The sequence below is a fragment of the Pan troglodytes genome, chromosome 8, assembly GCF_028858775.2.
Source record: "Pan troglodytes isolate AG18354 chromosome 8, NHGRI_mPanTro3-v2.0_pri, whole genome shotgun sequence".
Classification (NCBI taxonomy): Eukaryota; Metazoa; Chordata; class Mammalia; order Primates; family Hominidae; genus Pan; species Pan troglodytes.
In genome coordinates this window covers 82,439,429-82,450,583 of record NC_072406.2, presented here as the reverse complement: position 1 = coordinate 82,450,583, position 11,155 = coordinate 82,439,429, and the positions used below count along the sequence as shown (strand labels likewise).

At 43.3% G+C, this 11,155-nt stretch overlaps 1 protein-coding gene across 1 annotated transcript in view; it reads left to right on the top strand.

Annotated features, from left to right (window-relative positions):
* Positions 1-785: 785 nt before the first annotated feature.
* The window catches only part of PPA1 (inorganic pyrophosphatase 1), a 30,614-nt gene continuing 20,244 nt past the window's right edge, over positions 786-11,155 (top strand). Inside the window, exons 1-2 of the mRNA XM_001164495.7 lie at positions 786-1,054; positions 3,920-3,978. Coding sequence (XP_001164495.2) covers positions 991-1,054; positions 3,920-3,978 — 123 coding nt within the window. The 5' untranslated portion in view covers positions 786-990. The remainder of the gene's footprint in view (positions 1,055-3,919; positions 3,979-11,155) is intronic.

Genomic DNA, 11,155 nt, shown 5'->3' with positions numbered 1-11,155 from the left:
TTCCCGCTGCCTCAATCAGTCTTTAGTTTTTGGGGTCTGGCCTGATATGATGGAATATAAACAGGAAATCAAGATCAGAAGAGCCTGTCCCTGAGAACACTCCTTCACGGGACTCTAGCTTACGCCTGGACCTTCCCAGTGCTTCCATCTGTAGCCCCTGGAGACCCAGGTGGGTTAAGTAGGGTGGCAGGGGGATGGAGGGGGCGGGGGGCCCGGGGCGTAAATCCTCCCCCACTGGGGAGGGTGACAGTAACAACTTCCAGATTGTTTACAAAGATACAGGCTCTGCTTCAGGCATTTGACGTGTATTAACTCGGGTAATCATCCCAGTAACTCATGAAATAGTTATATTATTATCTTCACTTCCCAGATAAGCAATGGAGTGAGAGAGATTATAGAAAGTGGAGAAGCGAGTACCTTACTAGTAGCCACTAGGGGTGTCAGTAATATGGCTCAACTTTGTTACGACGGATCAGAAAAATGCTCACCTTTAAGACCGCAAGCAGAGCCTGTCTGGGGAAGCAGGTGACTTATCAACGCCATTTGAGATAAGGAATAGGACTGCGGGGAGGAGTGTGTGAGAATCAAAGGTGAGTTCCCTGTGTGCGTGGTCGGCGGTCAACTCCTAGCTAGTCCAAGCTTAGAGCCTGCGCATTTGCCCTCCTGGGTCAGAGCCCAAAGCCGAAGGAACAGAACCAGCGCCGGCGCCAGCCACGTGGCCCAGCCTCTGAGCCCTAGCTGCCATCGCGGAGGCTGGGCCCGAGGGGCGGGGCTGGGGAGTGCGGACGCCCGGGCCTGGCGGAGTGCGCCTGCGCACGGGGTTGGCCCGGCGGGGGTGGGAACACTAGCGGAGCCGCGTTAAAGGCGCTCCCCGCCCCGCCCGCCGGTCCAGTGCTCGCAGTGCGCAGGCGCGGGGCTCTCTCCTTGTCAGTCGGCGCCGCGTGCGGGCTGGTGGCTCTGTGGCAGCGGCGGCTGCAGGACTCCGGCACCATGAACGGCTTCAGCACCGAGGAGCGCGCCGCGCCCTTCTCCCTGGAGTACCGAGTCTTCCTCAGTGAGTGTCTGCGGCCCGCGGCCCCTCCGCGCCCGTCCGCCCATTCATTCTCGGGCCTTGCCTCCCCGGGAGGGTGCGGCCCGCGCTCGGCCCCAGGTCTCCGACGCGGGCCCGTCTCCTCGGGCGCGTTGTGGGGCCTGGCCGGCCTCACATTGCATACTTGCCGCCGCCGGTCGGGGCGGCGAGGGTCGCCTTCGGCCATCCCTCCCCGCTGAACGGAGATGGTCCCTTTCTCACGCCTCGGGGTACCCGAACCTGGGCCCAGCTAGTTTTGCAGGTGTCTGGCTCTGACAGGGTCTGATGGGAAAAGGAAATCACCGACCCACCCTAGAAAGGTGCTTGGAAGTAACATAATTCCCGTAAGAGGATTGCTCAGTTTGGAGAAAAGGCGACTCCGAGGTGGGGGCAGTGACTTCCTAAAGACCTTAATTCCGCCGCCGTAGCTCAGATTATCGGCGCTGAGCGGAGCCAAGTCCACCCCCTCGTTTTACAGACGGGGAAACTGAGGCCCGGATCGGGAGCCGTCTGTGAAGGCGCTGGACCGGTCCTCCGGGGTCCCGGTCGCGCTCCTGCCTCTGCGCCGCCTGTTTTCCCTCAGCGCCGATGCTGGGAATGCTCCTTATGAAACAGAAAGCTGTTTCCCTCAAATCAAACAGATGACGTCAATCTGGAAACATGACTGAGAAAGTGCCAAGTTTTTACCTTTGCAGGATTCGGCGTCTAGGGGGTACCTACCCCGGGTCCTGCACCTAGGGCTGCACGGGGAAACCGGGAGGCTGCATGCTGGCGCCCTCCACGCTCCTTAGGGCACCACCTTTTTTTGGCCTTGTAGGTGGAGGAAAGCTACTTAGGGTTTTTCTTTATCCTCTTACTCCCCCCACCCCCAGCTACTAGGAGTAGATTATGGGCGATAACGGAGGCGTTCATAAATGTGTCACCACAGGCGCTTCTATTTTAACCTCTTTACAGTTTTATTTGGAAGGAAATGGGCAGGTGCCTCGAACTCTGAGTTGGTGTATGAAGGAAGGGGAAGCGGGGAGTAGAGGAGACGAATGAATAGGCATTGAAGGAACAAAAAGTAGCCTGGTGCGGGAGGAAAAGGAAAGTGAACTGTAAAGCTCACACATCTAGCCAAAGGTTAACTATCAGGTAAAATCCAGGAAGGGTGAGAACTACCCCCCACTCTCCATTTTATTTAATTTTGCAATTAAGCAGCAAGGACAGTCCAGTAACTTTTGACTAATAATTCATGGGACTGTTTTTCTGGAAATAATGTTGGCTCCAGAATTTCTCTGTAGGAAAGGCTTACAGAGGTGACTGTCTGGTTTGAAGGTGAGGGGTGGATCTTCAAGCTATATATGCAGAACAAACACACTGCTTTTACTTAGGTTATTTATTTGCAATTAATATTTGGTGGCCGTTATGGGAGACCAAAGCTACTCCTAGAATTTGGCACTAGCTGAAGTAACTGTTTTTATCAAGTGGAACTCTCTGGAACTTAAGAAATACTAATAATTAGAACCCACTATATAGTTATCAAATTTTAAGTGCTTTATCCTTCCTTAATAGAAATAAACTTTTTTAAGCTTTATAATATTACATTTGTCAATTTCTTTAAAACTGATAAAGGGCTGGACAGACTGCAAAGTCACAGTTGGCCCTAAAGGGACTTTTATGTTTTATTGTTTGTTTTTTGAAACAAAGTCTCGCTCTGTTGCCCAGGCTGGAGTGCAGTGGCATGATCTCGGCTCATTGCAACTTCAGCCTCCCGGGTTCAAGTGATTCTCCTGCCTCAGCCTCCCAAGTAGCTGGGATTACAGGCACTTGCCACCATGCCTGACTAATTTTTGTATTTTTAGTAGAGACAGGGTTTCACCATGTTGGCCAGGCTGGTCTTGAACTCCTTACCTCCAGTGATCCACCTGCTTTGGCCTTCCAAAGTGCTGGGATTACACGCGTGAGCCACCGTGCCTGGCCTCCACTTTGATTTTTAAACTTGAAGGGATGCGATGTGGACAGTAGGTTGCCTAAAGAATACTGAAGAAGTTTTAAAATTACTTTTTGGCTATAGTTAGGCCTCTAGAATATATTAGTAATATATATCTAGAATATAATAGAAATTATTTGTGAAGATGTTTGTTGCAACTTGATTATCCTTAAAGAAAGTCATAATCTAAAATGGCTGGCTGTCTCCGGGAACACCACTTTTAGCAACATTGTTTAGTAAAGTGGTCCCCTCCCTTCCTCCCAAGTACTTCATAATGGTTCTGTAAACTTAACTGATGTAAGATCAGTCCAAAACAATTTAATCGCCTTTTGTGTCCTCAGTAGTCTCTGCTCTCACTATAGAGATTAGTACTTATTAGATGCCTACAGAGTGCATAGGATGTAAACCCAGCCTAGCCTGGGAGTACAGTCAGGAGAAGTGAAGTGTACAAACAGTTTTTCTAGTGTAAGAATAATATCTTGGTTTAAAAATGTGTACTGGTCGGGTGCAGGGTGCGGTGGCTCACCCCTGTAATTCCAGCCCTTTGGGAGGCTGAGGTGGGCAGACTGCTTTGAGCTCAGGAGTTGGAGACCAGCCTGGGGAACATGGCAACACCACCTCCCTACAAAAGACACAAAAATTAGCCAGGTGTAGTGGCTCATGCCTGTAGTTCCAGCGGCTCAGGAGGCTGAGGCTGGAGGATCACTTGAGCCTTCAAGAGGGAAACAGAGGTGGCAGTGAGCCAAGATCACACCATTGCACACCATCCTGGGTGACAGAGTAAGGGACCTTATCTCAGAAAAAAAAAAAAATGTGTACTGTGGGCATTTAGCAATACAATTAATTATAGTAATAACTTTTTCTAATTTATTTTGCAGAAAATGAGAAAGGACAATATATATCTCCATTTCATGATATTCCAATTTATGCAGATAAGGTAAGGCATCCTTGTTTTTGGACACAGTCTCTTTACTCAGATCAGCTAGTTCTACATATGAATTTTCTTATATGTCTCTCAACAAGTGCTTAAAATGCCTCGTTGTGCTGTGAGTTAAAGGTCTGTTGATTAGGCTGGGCGTGGTGGCTCACGCCTGTAATCCCAGCACTTTGGGAGGCTGAGGCGGGTGGAGGGCTTGAGGCCAGAAGTTCAAGAACAGCCTGGGCAACATGGTGAAACCCTGTCTCTACAAAAAATACAAAAATTAGCCGGGCATGGTGGCATGTGTCTGTAGTCTCAGCTACTTGGAAGGCTGAGGTGAGAGGATCGCTTGTGCCTGGGAGGCAGAGGTTGCAGTGAGCCGAGATGGCACTACTGTACTCCAGCTGGGTGACAGAGTGAGACCCTGTCTCAAAAAAAAAGGTCCATTGACTAAATAAGAAGTTAGTCTTAAAACTAGATTATTTAGTTAAAGGAGCAAATATAATTTGGGGAAGGAGAGGAGGAGTAAAAGCAAAAGTATTTAATCTGTCTTGGAAAAAGAAAAAAGAAAAAATTACATTGGTCCTTTTTGTATGTGTATTTGGAACTAAAGTCGTAATACTTCATTACTGGTTCTAAAATAAACCAGGTAGCCAGCACAGAATTTTGGCTGTGGGATCTTTATGAAACAGTAAAAGTAAACTAGATTATTCAATGAGTATAGGAAAATTTAGTAACGGGCTAGTACCGTTAAGATTTGCACAGTTAAGATAGAGTTAATACAGGTAGGCACACAGACTTCTAAAAGGAAATAGCTGTTCCTGTATACACCAGTGAGAAGAAACCTAACTTTAATACAGATTGGTAGGCTTACCACAAATTGTAAAAGTCTTTACTTTTCTAGGGGAAAAAGAAGTCTACAACTGTATACACCAGAATAGCTGAGTGTGGGGCAATTGTAATCCCACTTGGGAGGCTGTGCTGGGAGGATCACTTGAGTCCAGGAGTTTGAGACCAGACTGGGCAACATAGCAAGACCCTGTCTTAGGAAAATAAATAACAATAAAATATATATCAAAATAGTTATGATTCGTGGGACTGCCAGTGACTCTTGGTTTTATTTTCATTTTTGTCTTTTTATATTGTCTAATCTTTTTACAAAGAACATGTGTTATAAGAACAACTTTAAACAGTCATTTTAAAAAACACATCTCTTCTTAGTCTCCTTTCCAATGGAAGCAGTTTGTACTGTATTTAGCAACTTAACACAAGGACAAATATCTTATTCTTTTTCTACCTTTCAGTTTTTTTCCTTCAGTAAGGAAGTTTGATTCACATTGAGTACAAAGGTTTTTGAGTTGTAAGAGTTACATAGGTTATTGACCTTCTTTAGCTAGATGTCAATATACAACACGAACATCACTTTGCAGTGCACATCTAGAATAATAGTAATTTTGTTCTTGTGTGTGCTGTCTTACTGTTTTTCTGGGCCTGACTATTAGATAGAAATAGACACATTCATTGCACTTCTACCAGGAAGTTTGCTGCAGTTCTGTACTGCCTGAAATTCCAATTTTTGCATTGCTTCCCAGGAGCCTTCCTGGGTAAGACTCCAATTAGAGGCAATGGAGCAAACAGCCCTAGGCCAATTATGTGCCGCAAATACAGGAGGGACTTCTAATTGGCATGTGTTTTTCCTGTGGGAGTGTCAGAGTGGTATTTATTCAGAAACTCGAATTTGTTACATCTGATTTCCTGGGAGTTGATATAAACTGCAGAATCCTTCCCTCTTCAATTGGCCCCATTGGGTTGGCTTGAATTATCTGCTTGTTGTATAATAGCATGTATATCATACTGTAGCATCTCAGACCATTTTGAGCAATGAAGAGGTATAAAATGATGACCCTAAGTTTATTGATAATACCCTGGCATACAGGTATGCTACAGGTAGGAAAACATTTTCTTGACATAGAGCTATTTTCCCAGTGTTCTAAGTGACTGTATTCCTACCAAGGACCAGAATGATCATAGATGTTTTGGTACCTACTCTTATTGCTGCTTCAAGTTACTCCAAAATAGGAAACAGGCTACATTTTGGTGTCCTGTTAAGTGTGTTCACTTAGATTACTCTCAGACACTGAAGTCTTATAAGGGACTGGTTGTGTCTATAAAGTGGATTACTCAAAGGAAGACTCTGCCCTTGGCACGCCCTGTCCCAGCTCAAAAGCACAAGCTCTTATGACTCTGGATTTTACCAGTAGTCTAGACCTCAGTGGACCTTGGGCAGAAGGCATCCTGCCTGAGAGGCTGGAAGGAATTCTTTTGTTTTGTTTTAAAGGAAGTTACTTGTTTAAAACACAAATAAAGGTGTGGTAGACATCATTTTGGATTATAGCCTTAAAAAAAAAATCTAATTAACTTGATTCATTAGAGTGTGATTTTCTTTCTTTTGTATAAAAAATCTATTGTGATTAAGTTTACATGAATACATTCTCACGGGCTTGGCCTTGGACTTTATTCCTAATATGGTCAGTCATCCGAGGGATGATAATGAGGGAATGTCATGATCTAGTGAGCATGTACCTTTAACACAGCTCAGTCAGCTCCACTAAGGAAAAATGTCCAAGGGCTCATATCGATATCAGACTAAGGAAAAATGCCCAATGGCTCATATCCATATCAGACCTTTTTTTTTTTTTTTTTTTTTTGAGATAGGGTTTCACTTTGTAACTCAGGCTGGTGTGCAGTGGCATGATCTTGGCTTACTGCAGCTTCAACCTCCCAGGCACAAGTGATCCTCCTGCTCCAGCCTCCTGAATAGCTGGAACCACAGGCATACACCACCACGCCCAGCTAATTTTTCTATTTTTTTGTAGAGACAGGGTTTCCCTATGTTGCCCAGGCTGGTCTCGAACTCCTGGTTTCAAGCAATCTGCCCACCTCAGCCTCCAAAAGTGCTGGGGTTGCAGGCGTGAGCCACTGTGTCCAACCCATATCAGGACCTTTTAATGTGGATATTCAGTTTGGCATATCATTAGGTAATCAGTCCAGCCAGTTCTGGAAAATCTTGTGACTCGCGTACCCTGCTTTGATTATTTCCGAATCCAGTGGGTAGAGAAGGTAAAGGCAAGGGCTCACTGGATATTTTTAAATTGTAGGGATGTCCTTTGCTCTGGGTCAATTTTAGGATCAAATATAAAAGCACCTATAGCTCAGAGTATCTTCTAACATAAAACTTCTGAGATACCAGAAATTTTCCAAAACATGGTATAAACAGTATGAAACACTGGGTAGATAAAAGCTTTCTCTAAATCTTAAAGTGCTCAAATATCATGACCTGATTTTTTAGTTTTAGAAATCAGATATTTTTCTATTCCATATCTTAAACTTTCATGTTAAATTCTATGTCTGACAATGTAGGGTTCTATTTTTTTCAGGTGATTGTTGGGAGTGTATAGAAGCATATATAAATATGGAATATGTGTTTCTTTTTTCCCCTTCTGAAAGAAAGTCAAGCCTCTAATCAAATAGATTGATGCTTCAGAAACTTAACAGAATATTATCTGCAATTTGGCATAAATGCGTTTTTCTTGGGGAAGTTTCCATGGTCAAAATTATTAGTCATTGCAAAACAGAAAAGTTTGACAACTGGAAATGCAGACCCTTTTGCTTGATTTTGTAAAGACAGGAAAATAAACAGATTATGCTTAGAATATCTGTTTTCAAAATTTAGTCATCATAAAGCTTATCTGAAAAGAAAAAATAGCAAAAATAGCAGCTTTTTCTTTCTTTTTCTTTTTTTTTTTTTTAAGACAGGGTCTCACTCTGTCACCCATGCAGTGCTGTGGTCTTAGCTCACTGCAGGCTCCATCTCCTGGGCTCGAGCAATCCTCCCACCTCAGCCTCCTGAGTAGCTGGGACTACAGGCACACACCACCGTACCTGGCTAATTTTTTTGTATTGGTAGAGACAGGCTTTCGCTGGTCTCGAACTCCTCAGCTCAAACAGTCCACCCACCTCAGCTCCCAAAGTGCTGGGATTACAGGTGTGCGCTCCCACACCCGGCCAGCAGCTTATTCTTAATTATGACATGACAAATTAAATTATTGCTCTACACAGGTACATATGGTAGTGTGTAGTAGCAAATACAGGCATTTGTTTGAGCTGCAATGAGTAGAAAATCTATGTAACTGGAAAACAAATGAGTATTACTAAAAGTTTTGTGTGTATGTGTTTTAATTTCTTTACTTTAATAAGTTAATGATCTCCCTTGGAATCTTAACACAATTTGTTGAACAAATGTTTTTTGGGTTGGTGTAAGTCATGTCTTTCTTTGCTAAGTCACAATTCTAAGTGAATAAGGGGCACAACAGTGTGAACTTCGGTCATCGTATTTCTTTCTGATAGCTTCTCAAATAGACTTCTGTCACTGTCGATGAAATACTTCAGGTATCCATATACTTTTAACAACTTAGAGTATATCCTTCTAGAATCATATAACCAACTTTACAGCCAAAACTTAGAGTTAAGAGCCATTGTCATTTGGTGAGCAGTGAATAAGATAAAGTATTCTTGGAAATGATGAAATCTGGTATACCTTTTCGAAAGCATCTTTATGGGGATGGAACATTTTCTTTTAACTACATGAGCTCTTCTGATAGGGATTTTATACTCCAAAACTAGTCTATAAGTTCCAAAAAAAAAAAAAAAAAGTTAAAGCTTGGTTTGGATTAGTTTCTTGCTTTATGTTTATGCTCTAGATAAATTTAGAAGAAAATTCTCTCTACCTCTACTGTTTTTTCTCCAAATTTTATTGCAAAACAATAAAGATTAAAAAATGGAGGGTGGGCTGGGTGCCGTGGCTTATGCCCGTAATTCTAGCACTCTGGGCAGCCTAGGTGGACGAATTGCTTGAGCTCAGGAGTTCATGACCAGCCTCAGCAACATGGTGAAACCCTGTCTTTACCAAAAATAGAAAAAAAAAAAAAATTAGCTGGGTGTGGTGGCAGGTGCCTGTGGTCCAGGAGGCAGAGGTAGGAGGATCACTTGAGCCCTGGAGACGGAGGTTGCAGTGAGCTGAGATCATGCCACTGCACTTCAGCCTGGGTGACAGGTGAGACTCTTGTCTCTAAATAAATAAATAAATAAGAGTGGTAGGACCACAGGGTGATTTTTGTGTTTCTTTCTAAGCCTGGTATTTACTAGATTTCTGAAGTTATCTAGAGAAACACACAATGAGTCAACTTGAAAATGCTAATGTCAGCCACTTGGTATAATTCTGTAGTATAGTTCATCGAATTTACCAAATCCAGGGTTAGAAATAAATCTCAGTGCTGGGCGCGGTGGCTCATGCCTGTAATCCCAACACTTTGGGGGGCCAAGGTGGGTGGATCACCTGAGGTCAGGAGCTCGAGACCAGCTTGACCAATATGGAGAAACCCTGTCTCTACTAAAAATACAAAAATTAGCTGGGCATGGTGGTGCATGCCTGTAATCCCAGCTACTCGGGAGGCTGAGGCAGGAGAATTGCTTGAACCCGGGAGACGGAGGTTGCAGTGAGCCGAGATTGCACCATTGTGCTCCAGCCTGGGTAACAAGAGCGAAACTCTGTCTCAAAAAATAAAATAAAATAAATAAATAAGAAAAAAGTCTCAATAAAGACACATTGAACTTAACTGCTAGGATTTAAAGATGTGCTGTAATTAAATTAAGAGCATGTTCCCTATATATGTACTTAACTGCATTAGTAATAACAGCCTACCAAATGGCCATAGCCTATTCATTAGTAAACAACTTGTCAGACTACTGACTTGGTCCATAAGACCCTAACCAGTTTGGAGATGAGACGGGGCCTCACCATACTACTGTAATTAATATTCCTGTTTAATTAGTGAAGTTACAAGCCTAACCAAGATATAGGAGATATTTCTTCTATTCCTGAAACATTTTTATTTTAAATCTTTTTGATTAATGGAGTGACATAATGTAGAGTTGTTGAGTTTCCAGTTTCCTTAGAATCTGGACATCTTTAACGTTTTGTTGTAACATCTTGACTACTTGATAAAATGATTGTAAATCTGGGAAGGGAAATAGATTTTTTTTTTTTTTTTTTTTTGTAGAGACAGGGTCTGTCTATGTTGCTCAGGCTGGTCTTGAACTCCTAGTCTCAAGCAATCCTCTTGCCTCAGCCTCCCAAAGTGCTAGGTTTACAGGCACGAGCCACCATACCTGGCCTGAAATAGACAGTTATATTTCTGACTTTGGGAACAAGAGCTAAAGTTATAGTTTGCCTTTTCCCGTATCCCCCACTGGTTTATCAGCAAGGTAATTATTGAGTTTATCAAAATCATCCCTCTAGGGAGACTTAACTTCCTTCTTTTCTGAAACTGTTAACAGAGAGCTGAGAGCTCTGATGCCAGAGCAATGACTGAGACTCCAAAGCATGGTAGGATTGGAGGATGGAGTTCTGGGAAGTCCTAACAGTGGGAGTAACAAGATAGTAAATCCAAGATCCAGCTAAGTAAAAGCTGAAACCAGTTGGGATTAAAGAAGAAGGAATGAATTTGTAACTGGGTAGTACGAAATTTCTTAAAATCAGTATTTTTTAAGTGCGTGAATATTGGAATCATTAGAATGCATAAAAACAGTAATAGTTTTTATAGCAACGGAGTTGCTATAAAATTCATTGAATTTCTCATATCAGTTGCCCTGAAAAATCTTAAATATCACTGTTGTTCACCTAGTAGCAACTCTTTGAATTGTAGCCAGATGTCTAGAAGAAGGTTGTTCTTTAGTAGTAATTCCTGCTAAAGTATGTGGGACACCCCCTCCTTACAAGTACAGAGCTGGGCAGGATGGCTTGCGCCTGTAATCCCGGCTACTAGGGATGCATAGGCAGGAGGATCACTTGAGGCTAGGAATTAGAGACCAGCCTGCTCAACATAGTGTGACTTCATCTCCAAAAACATAATTAAAAAACAATTAGCCAGGTGTGGTGGTGCACACCTGTAGGCCCAGCTACTTAGGAGGCTGAGGCAGGAGGATTGCTTGAGACCAGGAGTTGGAGGCTGTAGTGAGCTATGATTGCGTCACTGTACTCCAGTCTGGATGACAGAGTGAGACCCCGTCTCTCTCTCTCTCTCTTTAAAAAAATGTTTTTTAAGAGACAGGGTCTTGCTATGTTGGTCAGGTTGGT